Genomic DNA, 18,857 nt, shown 5'->3' on the forward strand with positions numbered 1-18,857 from the left:
TAAATTTTTTCATTAAAAAATATATATTTATTTAATTACATGATGGAATATATATTCATATGTAAAATATAATATAATAAAATTAATCTATTCAAAATACTTAAAGTATATTTAAAGTCATGAACATATAAATATAATAATAAAATTTGTACTGTAACCAAGTAAACATATTTTTTATCATACATAAATTATTTAAAAAATAAATATATTATTAAAATTAATAATACAAATTTAAAATAATAAAATCTAATTTGTTTACTGTATTTTTTATAATATTTTTATTTTTTAATTTACAATTTATTAGTACTTTATTATTTAATTAATGATTAAACAAATTATTTTTATAAAAAATTATTTTTTATATTATCTTAAAGAAAAGACCAATATAATAGTTTAAAAAATAACGTAAAAATAAAATTTTAAATAAAAATATTTAATATTAAAATTTTTAAATACAAAAATAATTTGTATAAATATTTAAAAGATAAATATAAATATATGCATAAAATAAATAAAACAGATAAAATGGGAGTACTCATGAGAAATAAATATTTATTTTTGTCTTTTTTATTTATTTTAAACATATATTTTATATTTATATATTGAATATCTATACAATTTATTTTTGTATTTAAAAATTTTAATATTAACTATTTTTTATTTAAATATCATTTTTACATTAATTTTTAAACTGTTATATTGGTCTCTTCTTTAAGATTATACAAAAAATAATTTCTCATAAAAATAATTTGTTTAATTATTAATTAAATAATAAAATATTAATAAATTAAAAATTAAAAGTATAAAAATACTATAAAAAATACTTGTAAGAAAGTTAAATTTTATCATTTTAAATTTGTGTTATTAATTTTAATAATTTATATTTTTTAAATAATTTATGTATGATAAAAGATATATTTACTTGTTTAGAGTACAAATTTTATTATTATATTTGTATATTCCTGATTTTAATTATACTTTCAAGTACTCTGAATAGATTTATTTTATTATATTATATTTTACATATGAATATATATTCCATATATTATTTTTAATGAAAAAATTTAATAACCAAACTAACCATTAATTATGTTGGTAAGGAGTGATCCATGAAAAAAAAAAAGGGATTGAGTGAGAGGACAGGAGATAGCAATGAAGTCTACGCTGGCTATACTGGGAAGAACGGGAAAGTTACAAGCCATGGGAATTCAACGACTCGTTAAGGAATGATGCACTGTAGAAAGAGATTGCGTGCAACTAAGTTAGCTCTGCTTACCAGGTAGAATTTTAATATTTTAAGAAGTTATACAATTACCCATCTAAAATAATAAATTACAAAATAACCTAACTATAGTTAAGATAATAACCAATTAAAGTGTGACACATCATGAAGGGTAACTTACATGTTATTTTAGAGGGGGTTGGGTAGAATTCACCCTAATTTTAATGTTTAGATTAAAAGTTTAATAATTCAACGTTTAACATTTAAAATAAATAAAATAATTTTAAAATAATTAATTATTTAACATTACTCAATTTGAAAATATATCTCGCATTCTGGCTTTTATATACTAATTAACCAATATCCAATACCGAACTTAAAAAGTTCTTGTTAATAATAAATAAAAAGAATTTGCTTCTCTAACACTCATTATTATGTTGTTTTTCAATGTTAACAAATCACTTCTGAAATTATAATACTATAAAATTTTCTTTATAATTCTACACCAAAACGTATCCCAGCTAAAATGGTGTAGTGAATCTTTAGGGAGATAATAATTAAATAAAGGAACGTATATAAAATTCACTGAATCTTCTGCATGTCACTTATTATCATTTCGTCATTCAAAATTTGAGATACTCGTAGGGAAAGAGGTACGGTTTTCAAAACGAGTTATGGTACATGTCTTAATTTTGCTTTAATTATATTTTTTATTTTTAATATTTAAAGCGATCAATAAAAAAATAAAAATAAAAAATTATATCATAAAAAAAATTTTCGAAACCTGTATGCGATTCCCTATGTTCACCAAATTGTTAATTATTTTACTTTGATTGGTTTGGCATTTTTTCTTATCACACTATTCACTGTCTGGATCGATGCATTGATTTTGCACAAATCCAAAGATGATTAACGGATAAACTGGTACGTAGATCTTGTTTATTGATATAGACATTTCATCATCACAATTTTCACTGTATATGTCCAACAACCGTAACAGCAACTAAAATATAATTACGACAAATTAAATCGCCTCAATAATATAAATCAACAGTTCTTAATTATATTAGGCCACACACAACACCAGAATATGACAACAAGTTGCACAATAATGAAGGCAGAGTGATAATAAGTAAAGTAAGATCATCGTGTTAATAATGATTCAAGATCTAAGAAACCATGGTTATTAATTGCAATTTGCATATTTTGAAATTAATTAATAAATCTTTTGACCAACCAACCTAACTGGGATTTGGTGTATAATTAATAGCAGTGGTACGGTGGCAATCATAGAAGGTTTAGCTTAATTAATTAATCTGCATTTAAATCTTTTAAATTTTAAATTTTATTTTAAAAAATAAAGTATAATTTTTTATTATTTATTTTATAGGTGAGAGTAAGAAAAAATACGAAAGAAAAATTATTCAATAATAAGAAATCACACTTTAACTTTTAAAATAAAAATTTAAAATTTAGAGGATTTAAATCCAATTAGTGTTGTGCTCTTGTGTGGAACCATTGCAGATCACACATATATACCGTTGTTTTTGTATGGCTACAAATGGTTTGATAATAACTTGTGAATTAAATAACAAGCATATTTTAGCTAAATTGAGCTTCTATTAATAGACAATAATCATGTGTTTTAATTTCTCTCATAAGCCCACCCTAGCTAGTTAACTTACCAAGTTGGGGAAGTTTTCCGTATTTGTTTATCTAGGCACACCCTAAATTACATTGAACACGTCAAAATTAAACTAATTGCACTATATATTATACATAAAGTGTGTATGTATATAGACTATAGTGGTCCCAGGCCAAAATTGGTGAGAAATAACAAGTGAGTACGCATGATTGAAGAGTTACGTTACCAAATACTAGTAACAATAGAGATGGATAGTGTAATTTATATGACGTTTAAAGGGGAGCTAACAGTAATATATAGTTTCTCCTTACAAGATTTAGTGTTAATGCATGTGATTGATGATGAAGGTAGGCCTTGTTGAATTTCCAAATTGTGAAATAAAACAAGAATTATAAATGAAGTGGAGATGGAGGGATAAGGGAGTAGTAGAAGACAAGAAATGCATGGCTACGGGGACCAACAACGCAACTAAAATTGGGTTCAGGATCCACATCGCAGTTCTACTCATCCACCCACAAAATGAAGAGATATATATAATAAAAAAGAAACGGTTCCGCTACGTTACCAACAGCATATCTGCCAACTTCTGCCAACTCTTATTTATAATTGTGTTTCACGGAAGTGTGTTCGTGGATGTGTCTAATAAAAATGTCTTTTTTATAATTGTGTTTAATAGAAGTGTCTTTATAGATATATTTCTGGATGTGTCTCTTTATATATGTATTTAAAATATATTAATTATTAGACACATCTACGAACACACTTCCATGAAACACAAATATAAATAAGAATTGGCAGAAATTGACAGATAATATGTTGGTACCCTATACTTTTCCAAAAAGAAAAGACGTCACTTGGCGGTACATACTCACAATTGAATAATAATAATAAAATGGTGAATGGTGAATGGTGATTGGTGAAGGGAGTGCATTAATTAATGAGACAATGATTATCTGTCACCCACGTGTTACCTTCTCAACTTACATATGCAATATAGAGTAATTACGTTACGTACCCACACAACTTATTCTTCGCCACCGCTACCGCCACCGTCAGAAAACGCCATGCGTGTAACGAGAAGATCAGCGAAGGCACCGAGAATGAATTTGTGCGTGCTCTTCGGGTTCAGAGCAAGATAGCACATCAGAAGCTCTTGCAGCACGTGCCAGTTGGACTTTACGTCCGCCATGAGCTCCGGTCGAGCCTCCACCATCTCCTCCATCGATTGCCGGAAGTCCAAGTAAGGATCCGGCGAGTACGTCGTCACCGCCACGCTCCCCTCAAACAACACCGCCTTACTTTCGTCGCCGGCCGAAGCCGAGGAAGCTTCCGCCGGCGCAGTGGTGGTTAACGACGAAGTTAGTGATGAAGAGGAGGAAGAGGACGGGGTGGATTCGACGATGGAGTTGGATCGGCCGGGGGAGGAGAAGAAGAAGCGTTGGGAGGCAAATGCGGTGGCGAAGTCTGCAGGTTCGGGTTCAGGTTCGGGTTCGGGTTCGGTGGTGTTATTGTCGTAGATAGTGTTGAAGTTCTTGATGATTGAGGTTGATGATGATGGACGGTTGTGATTGATCTGGCGATCGTGATGAACGATGGATGATGGCGGGGAATTATTATTATTAGGGGATAATTGAGATTGACGAAGAATGAAAGGGTTTATGAAATTTGAGAAGCATTGGTCCAAGTGCGTGAGGTTGTTCCTTCTCCTTCTTCGCATAGTTTGTGTCAGTTTCAAAGAAACTATGAATAATGGAAGATTTAAAATATAGAAACTACTACTAACTATATATATTGTACAGCTAGTACTACTGTTGATTTTCCCCCACTAGAGTAATAATCAAATCAATGTAAACAACCCAATAGCAAGGATAAGTTAAGTAGTAGAAGACCTTCTCTTTCAAAATTTAAAAATTGGTGAAAGAAAATCGGTAGTTTTTTTTTTGTGCGTACGAATATATGGATATTGTGAGTTCAACGGTGACGCGACAGCCGTAAAACACTGTAGTTTTCCAATTGGACCCCTGTTTCTTTCTCCACTCCCCTCCCTTGCCTCTTAAAGCGCGTACACACACGCTCCAACTACATGTAGAAAAGGGAAAGAAACGCTTACATGCACTAAGATAGATACTTCAGTCATAAGTCATAATATGGATCTTAGGGTTGGAAGTTGAAAGAGGTAGCGAGCGCGTAACAGTTAATTACTACTAAAGAGAAGCCGTTTGGATTTTGAGCAGATTTTGTTTGGGATGAAAGCAAGAATAGCACATGGGAAACGGTTAAGAGGTATCAAACAAAATAAAACTCAAGCACAAATCATTGCCATATGGTGAATCCGAATTATATTGAGGAATGACCCTCCACCAAAACAAATATACCACTATATGCAACACATGAAAATAAAGATCATCCATTCCAAACACTAGGAGACAATTTTAATGCATTGGTCCACTTTATTTTGAAATCATCACACAGCAAAATAGTGATGATGTACATGTATTGCAAGATTTTATCGGAGTGAGGACTACTACATATCCTAATAATAATATAATCTTGCCGCATGCATGCATATAAGTTCAACCACATACCTACATATATCATATCGATCAAAATCATCTTTATCCATTATGACGACATTGTATTGTACACAATTCAATCGGGTGTTTCAACAAAAAGAAAAGTTAATGTGTTGTAAAAAATAATGAAATAGTAATAAGTAGGATATGGTATAGAGATATCTAGAGTAACGACATTATTTGATGTCTTATCCATGTTGAAACACGATGATCATATAGGTTGGCCAGCTAGATCTGCATCTTCCTGCAATTTCCGTGACACAACAAAAACCGACCCCTACTTCGTTCTAAAGTCCGATGATATATTAATGTACGTGACACAACAGTAGTGGGAGCTGGATTGGAATATATAAACACACACCAGATGAAGAAATAATGAAGTAGCTAAAGACATTTTCTTTTGGAGGAATATAATATCCATGCTACTGGTGATTTATATATATTATGGCTATATTTATCATGTATCGAATACATATATAGTTACTTTTCAAGGAAGCTATATAAACGACAGACAAACCAAATGCTCTAGTCACTTTGATTGGCCATGTGTGTGTTTATATTATGTGGCCTCAAATAGCATGCAGGGCAATATAAGTTTCTTAACTATAGAACCCTAGTATGGTCTGCTTGCGCTAAACCACTCATCTACAAAACAGATTATATATTATTTTGATCATAAATGTTGTTTTCCGATCCATTCATATGTAACTATATATAACATAATTAATTATATCTGTCGGTATGAAAAATTTAGAGGTAGACGCGTCTACTGTATAATATACCAACAAAAAGTATGTACCACTGTGTTAAACTAAAAATAAATAAAATAAAAAATATCTTCATCAAATATATCCCAATTATATATTTTGGCTAATATAAGCTTAGTTTTTTATTTTTAATTTTAAACTATTTTGAATTTTAAATTCTTCTATACCTAAATTCTAATTGTAAAGAGAAAAATTCAAGAACCAGTAGAATTTTATTATTTTTTGCAAGTATTTTTATCAGTTTAATTTTTTTAATCTAATAATTTAATAATATATTTTAATTCATACTTTTAAACATTATTTTATTGTTGATAAAAAATAATAAATTTTACTGAATTTTTAACATTCCTAAATTATAAAATCTTAAATTTTTTAAAAATAATAGTTACAAAAATAATTTTAAAAATAAAAATCTAATCTTATCCATGTAAAAGTTAATTTCTTATATTATTTTTCTATTAGAAAACGTAGAAAAAGTTTAGAGAACTAACTATATAAGCCAATTTAAGTTAATTTTTTATATTTTTAGTTTTAAAATTCAAAAAATTAAAATAGTAAAGGGGTCTTTTTAAAAAAAAACACATATCTTTTAATTAATTAACTCTAGTTGGTTATATTTCTAATCGATTCCCTAACAAAACTAGAAAACATATATACGTGGAGAATTTAAATTAAAGTAGAAAAAAATGTTATTTATCTTTTAAATTTTTAGTTTTAGTCAATCTTTTAATTTAAATAATATTATTTAATTAATTTAAATATTTATTTTTATAAAAAAATTACTTATTTTTTAATTTTTTATTCTTTTAAAGACTAAATAATAGATAATTTTTAAAAGAATATGCACGACTTAGTAGAAGCTAAGTCCTGGATGGCAGGGACGGACATAAGGGGGTGAGTGGCGGCCTCGGCCCCTAACTTTTTTTAAGAGTAATAAGTTATTATGTATAATTTAATTTTTTTTAAAAAATATTTAGTATTTAGTCTAGTATAAATAAAAATTCAATCTAATTTTAATATTAATAATTTTTAATATCTAAAAAATAAGTAACAATATTAAAGAAATTTGAAAAAGATATTATTATTAATATTTTTTAATTAAATAAAATTTCAAATATCATAAAGTGAATTCTTTTTCTTCTTATAGCAGTTTTTTTTTATTCATTTGGTATTAATTCTCTCTGTTTCAACTGCTACAATTAAGAGATCTTTTTCAACTATGAATATTGTGAAAAATAACTTAAAAACAAAATAAAAGATGAATTTCTTGATAATTTTCTTTTAATTATATTGAAAAGAAAATTACTAAAAAATTTTACACAAATTTCATTATCGGTGAATTTTATGATATGAAGAATCGACCATTTCGTTAGTAAAAGGTATACACATATTTCTTTTTACTTTAAAATATATTCTCTGTCAATATATTTTTGTAATACATCTTATATTATATAATTTTTTTACATAATTTTTAATATTATATGTGTTATTGGCCCCCCATAATATCATTTCTGGATCCGTCCCTGCTGGACCAACTAACTTTATAACTGCTAATAGCTATGTTCGCTGCAAGCATGTGTGTGGGAGTGTTTGGCTTGGTATTAACTACTGAGTTAATCTACCGTTTGGATGAACACACTTTGCTTCAATCTGCATCCAAGATCTCATCTCACTCCTTCTGTTGGTCATAACCATCAAATCAAAGTTTATGCCACCAAGTCAAAACGTTTTTCATAATAATCTTGTTAAACAGTTTTTTTTTTTTAAATGTGAATAATAGAAGTTTGGGTAAGTTTGTTGTCCGTATCATTAGACATTAATGATAAGGCTATTTTTCAGTTATAGACATTCCGACGAGGGACTCGTGACATTGTCTTTTGATTTAACAATAAGTGCTAGCTTATTACAAAACTAATTACATATATACCATCTACTAAAAAAGCCTTAGATATATATTAATATTATCATTCCTATTTTTGATAATTTTTTATAATGTCACTTTACATATGCTTATATAAATTTTTTAAAAAAAAAGTAATATTATCAAAATAAAAATAGCAATATTTATTTTGTTTTTTTTTTTTGTATGATCTATTTTTCAATTTTTACCACGTCAGTCAATTCTCATCGCAAACAACGGATTAAACAATTAAAAATTTAATTATGTATATAACTCGAAGTTAGTTAGCTTAATTTTTCTTGATTAATTATGTATATTTCAGGGCCTTAATTGTCTGTTTGATACGAACATAATAGGTGGCATGCCGTTTTCAATATGCACTGGGATTAATGAAGTATGGTATGGAGAAGGACATTAACCTGAGTACAGCTGGTAGAGGATAGAATACTCTATATTAATGTTTAACAAGGTGACGTATATACACAATAAGATAATGTATACAAGTTATTCTTGTAACGATGAGGACATCAAATTTTTTTGTTCCACATGATTCGGTTAATTAATTTATACTACAAAATCTGATGAAGAAATGCTTTGGCTCCAAATTAAACTATGCAATGCATAATTCATATTTTTGCTTTTCACACAAAGATATTAAGTTGGATTAAGTTTTGGGGAAAGACCGAAAGAATGATTTGGTGCGTCTGCATTAATTGCAAATTGAAACAAACATAGGGCATGTGCGCGGTAAGTGAAAGAAATATGGTTTTCTCTGTTATGGGAAAAAAGGACACCAATTAATTAAAGATGGAAGGATGATTAGGATGGAAGTGTACGTCTTTCTCAATAACGTCAATATAGGGCCGTATTCCCTTGTTCTTATATATATATACATACTAATTCTAATTGCCTCCTATCCACTTAAAATTACAAACTAATTAATCCATTAATCTTATTTTTTAAAGTAAATCAGCAACATGTAAGTTGCAGTTTGAACAAACTAATTTCGCAATCCGTGCATCCAATAATTTTCAGCTTTAAAATATCTGAATGTACGTGACAACTAAACCAAGTGCTAAATCTCAATCTACCTACTCTCACTCATGGAGTCATGGGCGAAACACCTGGGCTACAGGATAAAGTCACCCAACATGGGCTTATGGGCCTTCTAACCGAAACGAATGGGCCCAAAACAAGGACAACTATATATGCAAAAATTTGGATGATACTTAATCGAGTATCTATATTTTCACGTAATATGCTATATGAAGGTAGCAATTAAGGGAATCATAAAATATATACAAAAGAAAAGTAATTAAAAAACACCCTAATTTATTTATCACATAATTATAAAATATACACGCATAGATAAAGAAGCACAACCAGATTACAACTTAAAAGGGCAAGGTAGAGAGTAATCAAGTTTAAGAAAGTGTGTCACTTATTTTTTGTGAGCCTCTGATCAGCGGTGGCCATGGATGCTCCCATGCCACCAGGTAGCTACTTGTAGTAACATTTGGATTCTCTTGCCCTTGTTTCCATGCAATTGTCAAATTCATCCATATATATTGCTCTCCCAAAAAATATTCAGATTAATAAAGCAGAAATAGAATAATTGATATACCGTTAAAATAGTAGACAGTGTATTCTGTTGTAGGTAGTCAGCAGCAGAAAGGCGCGGATTAAGAGAAGTAGCATCATCTTAGTTAGTTATTTATGAAATTGTACTCGTCATCTTTCGTTGGTTTCACGTGTGGAGTTTGGGTTAAATCATCGCCGCTGCTATTACTACCATAATTAACATCTAACTCATCCTTTGCCTCATCTACTTCTTCGTACTGCCTCACAACCTATTTTTTCGAATTAAATAAATATTTTTCGTCAATTTAGAAAATCAGAAATTAAAGTTTTGGGGGCAAAACATTTTAATAATTTAATTCCGTAATTTACTAACACAAATACTAAATTACCATTAAAAATTAAATATTAATTTAAAATAATAATATTTATTAACCACATAACATTATTAATAATAAATATTTAGATAATATAGTAAATTGAGTGATTGTTCGTTATAGAGTTTTTAACTTAGTATTTAATTTGTTAAAAAAATAACATTTAATAAATTTTAAATATTTAAATTTTTATTTTAAATAATAAATTAAATAATTTAAACATCAAAATAAAAATATTATAAAATTATCCAACAAATAATATATAAAAAACTCTTTTTTTTTTTCTCTTCGAATTGTTCAAGTAATTCAGCTCTTTCATCTAGTTATGCTCATTTTAAACAAATATTACAAAAGTTATATTCCAACCATATATATTTCATCAGGTGAATACTCTTACCTTTATGTAAATTAATAATTAATAATTATGAATTTATTCAAATATGTTAAATAATTTAACAATTTTCATTTAATCACTTGTGAGTTTTCACCGTTTCTTTAGCATATATATATACCTGTCCATCAAGGGTTTCGGTGACGACACTGTTGCCCCTTTCATTTTTCTGTTTCGATATGGTAACCCCTTCGTTTCGAGCGATGTTTGTGACGTCTTTGCGGTCAACAACACTGACTCTTTGGTTTTTTGCAACCGCAGATTCCATCATGGCAGCAGGGCCACCTTTTCGGGTTTCTCCGAGAATTTGGCCTTCCACGGATTGCAATGTGGCTGCGTCTCTTGGGGTGATAGGCTGGCGTGCTAACTCCCCAAACACGTTGAACACTTCCCCATACTTGATTGCTTCATCCTTATCTCTCCGTGATTGATGCTGGCTCATAATTATTATCCAGATATTATATACTAATAACTTTCTCTGCCTATATTTCACCTATTTTGTTTTCCTTCATCCTTACTTTTTCTGCTGGAAATGGTCACCTTTATAAGAGGAATTGAAGTGGATAACTATCACATTATTCTGCACACATATATAGAATTATATATTTTATATTATTGTTGTGGAAACTTTAATAATATTAGACATTTTTTATGTATAAAAATTATTTAAAAGTATTATTTGCATATTATATTTTAATTATTAATATATTTATATTTTAATATATATTTTATATCATTAATTAATTTTTATAATTAATTTTAATATATATTTAATATAATTAAAAAATTTATTACATGTTTTTTAAATAGAAAACTAATTCTATTTATAATATATTTGTTAATATTTTAAATTTTTATAATTAAATGGTAGTTTACCAAATTTACTAATAGACCCTAAGTGTTACTGTGACTTATTATGCTTATTATGCAGTGTTAATTAGCTTTCTTCTCAGAAAGGATCAAATTTCTTTTAAAGAAGTCCATCGTATAAATCTCTTTTATGTAGTTCGTTGCAGTCAAACAGTGGGTTTGACCGTTAAGGAGTTTCTAATTTTATGACTACGAACAAAATTCACGTGAGTCTATGTAAATTCCAAAGCAGAGAGCTACAATATAGGAGTTGAATTTCCATTTAGGTGATCAAATTTAAGGGCATTGTTTGCCTACTTAAACTATATATTATTCTAAATATATTCGTATACCTTCCCAAGAAGATCATGAACTTATAATTGAGAGTGTTAGAGTTCATAGGTGTCGTGTGATGGTGTGGTTAGAGTAAGCGGCGACCGAGAGCATTTGAATCGCATGCAGCAATTGCGACACCTGGTGATTGCTTGGCAAATTCTCATTCATTGTTTCATATCCTAATTCATGACTCATCACTTCTATATATAATAAATAAATGAAAATTAAAATATATATAAAAATTTTTGTCTGTTAAATATATATTAAATAATATTAAAATAAATTTTGACTTTTTTATCAAAATTCAAGAACATCTTAATTTTTTCTAAATTTCAATAGCGGTTTATATATTTTACATACACATGTGCATGAAATAATAAACTATGAATGATAATAAGAAGTTATGTTTTTTTTTTTGTTTTCTTTCTAGCTATTTATTATCCTTGTTTGAGTGATATCATTTATTATTGTATTAACAAAATTTTGTTTGTGGGGACTGTTGGGTTTTGCAACAAAAAGGATGGAATAGATCATGTATATAAGCATGTTAATGTGATGGTGAAGCACAACGTTATTCCATCCTCAAAGGTTACGTGTAAAGAAGGCAAATAGGTGAAATCTATTGTGCATTACATGGCTGTAGTGTATCAGTGTATTATTGCTAGTGGTTTGGACTTTGGTGCAGGGATGATTTGATACAAATACTAGTGGATTTCGTTATGGATATAAACATGACAAATAGAACTGAAATTTTAGATAGTATTATGGTAAATGTGATATATTGTATGTACTAATTTGTATGTGTAAGTTTACATGAAAAAAAAATTATAATTTTTTAGTCAGAAAGGAAGTTTCATTATTATTTTAATTATTTATTAATTATATATTAGTTATGAATTTATGATATTATTCATTGTATAATAATATGACTCAATCTCTTAAAGTTAAGATGGTTGTTTATCATTTTTTTTATGAGAAAAAGAGGATTGAATATTGAAGCTAATTTTTTTTGGATATGACACTTAAATTGGTATAACGCTGTGTTATAGAAGTTAGGGGTATTTTATATTATTGTGACGGCAATTAATTGACGAAAAAAATTACACGGTCAAATTTGTTAGAAATGAGAAGGGACGTAAATCGGATCGTTCAATTTGTGCTGGACATATATTTTTTTTTGCAAAGAAATTAGATCCGTCGATTTCAAGCTTACAGAGTGAATTTTTTTTTGTCCAAAGAAATCGGATTCACTTATTTTTAGGCTGCAGGACAAAATTTTTGTTGAACAATGAAATCGAATCCACCAATTTCATGTAAACAAAATTTTTTGGCGGGTCATGTCTCTAATCGGACTATCTGATTTAAGTTTTAAAAAAAATAGAACTATCAAGAAGTCGGTCGGACAGTCCGATTTTAGTTTTATATATATCAACTCCATAACCAAGCTATCCACTTCATCTTCTTCTTCTCACACTCTTCAAATTTCTGGAGCTTGTCTCTGATCTTTCTCTTCTTCTCTATTGTTTGAAAAAGATTAAAACCAAAGTTGAAAGTGTGCAATGTGAGTATATTATCATGGATGATAGAATTATGTTAAATGTGTATTATCATGATCAAATTTTATTACAAATATCTGAAAGAGGTGAAATTTGTGTGTGAAAATCCATTAGATATTATAATTCGATTCACACTATCATTTGAAGAATTAAAATGTGTGATTTGTGAGATGATGGATTCTCAAATATCTAGGAGAGTATCGTGTATTTTGTACAGATATCCTATATCTGTATTTGGTGGGTTCGTTCAATTTTAAACGAAATATGTGACCAGTGAAACGAGCATGCAAGAAATGTTTTCAGTGTATCTTAAAAGTCGGTCCTGAATATCGTTCATCGAACTGTATATTGAGTTCGAGCAACCTGCAGCGGATCGAGATATTGAATTGGAAGATTACAACAGTGATAGCGAGGAAGAGTTTGAAAGTAACTATGAAGTCGTTGATTCGAGTGCAGACGAAGATCAAGCTGACAATGCTATGGCGGCAGATGTGGCGGATATGGCAAATGCACTAGTAAACCAGTAGTCGTTTGAGGAGCCGACTTTCATGCGGTCATTGGATTTGGAGGCCATGCATACACCGGAGTTTTCTCAGTATATAAATGTAGGTATGTAATCATTTTAAATTATGATTTATACGTAGGTTTTGAGTTTGAGACAAATATTTAAGGCAACGATAAATACGTAAAATATAACATATAATTAGTAATTGTTTAATTTTTAATTATCAAGTAAACACGTATGTTGAGAAATTTAGTATTTTGCATTCTTGTGTGATTATTAATTTATTAAATAGCATTTATCGAAATATAAATTTTGTGGCGTGTTTGCAGCAGAGCTTCCTGTTATGACGGATGGTGAATTCACCGTGGGAATGGAATTCAACTCTAGGGAGGCAGTAATTAAAGCGATGAAAGATTATACCATCCGTAGAGGTGTAAATTATCGGGTGCATGAGTCAGAACCAATGACATTCTATGCTAAATGTACCCAGTACGACGCAGATTGTGATTGGTTGATTAGGGTTAACAAAATGTCCAGGAAGTACTGCTAAGAGATAAAGAGGTACAATGATAGTCACACTTGTACTAGAACCACCATTTTTCAAGATCCGCACGCTCCCAGTTATGCCACTTAACATCAGACAATTCGTTAATTAATTTATTTATTATCATACATATAATCTTAATAAAAATTATTACTATATTAATAACAACTTATAATAATTAATTTATTATCACACGTATAATCTTAATAAAAATTATTTCTACAATAAATTTATTAATAACAATAAATAATAATGTTATTAATAAAAATTCGGATGGCAATTAAAGTCCAGTGCCTCACCGGCTTCGTGATAGAATATTCAGGAGATCAGGAGGAAGCCTCCACTACGTGGGAGCTATACGTAGATGGATCTTTCAACAAAGTCGGAAGTGGTGCGGACATAATATTAGTCAACCAAGAGGAAACTCAAGTAGAAGTCTTCTTCAAATTTGAATTTCCAGCCTCCAATAACTAGGCAGAATATGAAACCTTGATTGTAGGGCTAAAACTGGCCGAAGAAGTCGGGGCAACTAAAGTGGTCATGTTCAGCGACTCTCAGGTGGTGACCTCTCAAATAAATGCAGAGTATCAGGCCAAAGACCCCAATATGAAAAGGAACTTCGACAAAATATTGGAGTATCTCAAACGTTTCGCAGAGACCGAGGTCAAACACATAACTTGATATCTGAACAGTAGAGCAGATGCCCTCTCCAAACTAGCAAGTGCCAAGCTAGGAGGGAATAATAGAAGCCTGGTCCAAGAAACTCTCTAAGAACCCTCAGTTACAAAAACAGAGGGCAGGCAAGACGTCTTTGAAGTATCCGGATTAGACCTCGGATGGATGAACCCACTAATTGAATACCTGAAATTCGACATCCTGCCCAAAAAAAAGAGGCCAAGAAAATCCGGAGGGAAGCACAGAACTACACTTTTGTGAAAAATATCCTGTATAAAAGGGGGATATCAACACCATTATTGAAGTGCGTCCCGACCTCGAGGACAAAGGAAGTACTTGATGAGGTTCACCATGGTATCTGCGGAAATCATCTCGGAGCAAGGTCTTTAGCAAGAAAGGTCATCCGAGCCAGGTTTTAGTGGCCGACCTTGCAGAAAGATGCCACCGAATTCGTGAAGAAGTGTCGGCCATGCCAAATGCATGCAAACTTCCACGTTGCTCCCCCTGAGGAATTCATTAGCATAACTTCTCCATGGCCTTTTGCAAAATGGGGATTGGACCTATTAAGAACCTTCCTCCAAGCGCCTAGACAAGTAAAATATCTAATAGTGGGAGTATACTACTTCACGAAGTGGATAGAAGCAGAATCATTAGCCACCATTACAGCCCAGAGAAGTCGGAAGTTCCTCTACAAGAATATTATCACAAGGTATGGGGTACCCACTCCATCACCACTGATAATGGCACTCAGTTCACCGACTCTACCTTCAGAAACCTGGTAGCCAGCATGCAGATCAGTTCACCTCAGTAGAGCACCCACAAGCAAATGGGCAAGCCGAGGCAGCCAACAAAGTTATATTGGCAGGGTTGAAGAAAAGATTGCAAGATGCAAAGGGAGCATGGGCTGAGAAACTCCCTCAAGTACTATGGGCATATCGGACTACACCTCAGTCTGCTACAGGAAAAACACCCTTCCGACTTGCTTATGGCATAGAAGCCATGATGCCCGTGGAAATCAATGAGCAAAGTCAAAGGATGAGCTTCTACGATGAGGTTGGCAACGTATAGGGGCACAAAGAAGAACTCGAGCTACTCCCCGAAGTTCGACGACAAGCCCACATAAGAGAAGCAGCCTTTAAGCAAAGGATGACAAACAGATACAACAAGAAAGTCATTCGAAAAAGCTTCACTCCAACCGACTTGGTCTTGATTAGAAATTACATTGGCGTCAACAAGTATGGGGATGGAAAACTTGCTGCTAATTGAAAAGGGCCATACAAAGTTAGAGAGGTCTTAGGAAAAGGCTACTACAAGGTGACCGACTTGAACGGCACCAAATTACCTAGGTCATGGCATGCTTGTAATATGAAAAGGTACTATAGTTAAAAGCGAACTCCACACCCTGATGTACTCTTTTTCCCGCCTTCATGATTTTTTCCCAAAAAAAGGGTTTTTCTGAAGGGGGTTTTAACGAGGCATCAAAGTGGAGACTAAGGGGCAATCATTCTTAACCCCTTGGTAGCAAAAAGTACCTTTGCCAATAAATAAAGATCTTTTGTACATATCTTTAAATTTCATTAAGTTATTATCATTTTTTCTACGAAACGCGCCGACTTAACCTTGACAAAACGTAAAAATTCCATGCCCGACCTACGTAGACGGCAGGATAAAACGATGAGGTACAAGTCGGTGTAAAGAAGTTATAAAAGCAGATCATGATAACTCGAAAATGTTACGACCAACAAGTCAGAAAAACCGAGAAGAACTGAAAAGCATTGCGAAAATAACCTAAGTTATGAACAATTCAGATGGGGAAATTTGAATCTATAAGGAGTACAAAAAGAGATAAAGGGAAAATCATCCAAAATAAAGGCAGAAGCTGTCTCAAGTCCTTAAAAATCTAAAACAAACTTAACGCAGCCTGCCCAGAAAAAAGGGTTTTCCAAAAAGGTCAAAAGGGATTTTTTCATAAAAACCTAACGAAAAATTACAAAAAGCATGAACACGCTAATTAATCTCAAAAACCCTTATCCAAAAAGGGCCAACATTAAACACGATTTTTGTTTACGGCCATAAAAGGCCAGAAAGAGTCATAAGCAAACCACCATAGAAACATAAATTGTTCAAAAAAAAGAGGACCCACAGGCCGGGCCCCAAAATAGCCAAAAATCAATTAAGTGGAAGAAGGATTGGAATCACCAACGGGAAGAGAGGTCGGATTTGCAGCAGGGGAAGACGGAGCGGCCTCCTCTGTAGTAGGGGTCAGAGCATCTGAAGACGTCAGCTGGGACCCCTCTTGTAGATCCTCACGAGGAGGAGACTCCATAATCCTTTGTCCACGAGTCTTCAGGTCGGAGTCCGTCTCAGGATAAGGAGGAGAAACAATGGCCCCATTCACTATAATTTTATCAGGATCAAGAGGAGAAAGGTCAGATAAGGAGCGATAACTCCGACCTGTTCCTTGAAGATCCTTCAGGCCTCCTCCGAGCTCTCCGCCACGGAGTCCTCCAAGTTCTGATAAGCCTCCCAACCTCTTGCCAGCTCCTTCTTCAAGTCAAGGTTTTTTAATATGCCTTCTCCTTAAGGCCTTCCGCCATGGCACACTGGCCCATCAACCTCTTCTCCCTCTTCTGGAGTTGGGTCCTCTCCTCCCTCAGCTCGGCGACCTCCTCCTTCAGCCTCTTCTCTTCCTCTTGATAAAGAAAAATCCTCCCCTCTAACTCCTCAACCTTTTGGGTAGAATCCAAAGAGTTAAGGGGAGTTTTGTCCAAAATATCAAGGAGCTTTGTGCACACTCCAGCAGTTTGAACACTCCCCTGAACCATAATATTAAGATGGTTTCGAATGAAAACATCATCCATAAAAATTTGAGTATAGGAAAAGATGTGATTCCAAATGAATTTGGGACCATCAAAAGTGGAATCCCCTGAAGAGGAGCCAGAAGTCTTGCATTTTTTCTTCTCGGGTTCAGGGAAAGAACAGGCTGGGGGGATGGGAGGAGGAAGAGGAGAAGAAGAAGAGGAAGATACCAAGATCAGACGAGAAGAAGTCCCCAGATCACGAGGGGCAAGAGGAGGAGGAGGAGGAGCTCCAGCAGCCCTGGCAGCATCAACCCGAGCCCGAGACCTCTTCTTGGCCTCTTGAACCTTCTGGTAAAAGGTGATGGATCCTTTCTTCACTCTCTCTGAAAAAGAGAAAAACAAAGAGTTAGACTACAAATCGGAAGGCTACAAGTCGGAAGCAACAAATCAAAAGATTACAAGTCGAAAGTTATCAAAATAATCAACAAAGCTACCTAATTGGGTCTGCACAAAATTTGGAGACCCCTGAAAAAACTTTTTGATATCCAAATAAGGGGCTCTTCCCCAAGCTTTTCGAAAGAACCCTACTATGGCCTCCTCAACTTCATCCAAATTGTCAAGGTTATACTTTTCTATAGGAGAAGCCTTCAGCCGGTACAGAGGAAAGAAGGGTTTGGAATCTTCATCAAGAAAGAAATGATGGTGACCCTCTACTGTTAGAACTTTAAAAAAGAAATTCTTGAAGTCATGGAAAGACTCGTCAAACATAGAGAAAACTTTCTGACCTTGAATAGCTCGGAAAGACACCCACTGTTGCTTATTATTTTGCCCACTAAAGGGCTTAGTCAGATGAAAAAGATAGAAAAAAGATCTTTAAGGAAGATGGGAAGTCTAGCTCTCGGCTTATGAGCTGGTAAATTCTCATAAACCCCCAAGAATTGGGATGGAGCTGTGTAGGGGCTGATGGTTTCAGTGGCTAAGAGAAGGAGGGGTTGAATCTTAGCCCTCTTTTTGCTTGATTACACTTTTCTGGTCTTTGAGGAGACTTTTCTGTTTTTGTCTCGTCCCTAGCCACGAGACTTTTATTTTTGTCTTGTCACTTGGCACGAGATAATTTTTGGTTTTAGCTCCTGTGCAG

General features: G+C 32.2%; 2 protein-coding genes across 2 annotated transcripts; both read right to left on the reverse strand.

The window, feature by feature from the left end:
- Positions 1 to 3,763: 3,763 nt before the first annotated feature.
- On the reverse strand, positions 3,764 to 4,799 carry LOC112696225 (transcription repressor OFP16). Its single transcript, XM_025748861.3, has one exon. It carries the CDS (start codon positions 4,582 to 4,584, stop codon positions 3,892 to 3,894), a length of 693 nt encoding a protein of 230 aa, XP_025604646.1. The 5' UTR covers positions 4,585 to 4,799; the 3' UTR covers positions 3,764 to 3,891.
- Positions 4,800 to 9,419: 4,620 nt separating this feature from the next.
- On the reverse strand, positions 9,420 to 11,010 carry LOC112698118 (late embryogenesis abundant protein D-34). Its single transcript, XM_025751514.3, has 2 exons — positions 10,575 to 11,010; positions 9,420 to 9,957 (listed from the first exon to the last, which is right to left on the reverse strand). Exons 1-2 carry the CDS (start codon positions 10,893 to 10,895, stop codon positions 9,814 to 9,816), a joined length of 465 nt encoding a protein of 154 aa, XP_025607299.1. The 5' UTR covers positions 10,896 to 11,010; the 3' UTR covers positions 9,420 to 9,813.
- Between the last annotated feature and the right edge of the window lie 7,847 nt (positions 11,011 to 18,857).

Source organism: Arachis hypogaea, chromosome 6 (genome assembly GCF_003086295.3).
Source record: "Arachis hypogaea cultivar Tifrunner chromosome 6, arahy.Tifrunner.gnm2.J5K5, whole genome shotgun sequence".
Classification (NCBI taxonomy): Eukaryota; Viridiplantae; Streptophyta; class Magnoliopsida; order Fabales; family Fabaceae; genus Arachis; species Arachis hypogaea.

What these genes read in the sequence shown, in the direction of transcription:
- LOC112696225 (XM_025748861.3), bottom strand. Translation starts at nt 4,584, where the DNA reads ATGCGAAGAAGGAGAAGGAACAACCTCACGCACTTGGACCAATGCTTC.
- LOC112698118 (XM_025751514.3), bottom strand. Translation starts at nt 10,895, where the DNA reads ATGAGCCAGCATCAATCACGGAGAGATAAGGATGAAGCAATCAAGTAT. An exon ending in CCGAAACCCTTGATGGACAG is followed by an intron (nt 9,958 to 10,574) that starts GTATATATATAT and finishes TCGAAAAAATAG; the next exon opens with GTTGTGAGGCAGTACGAAGA.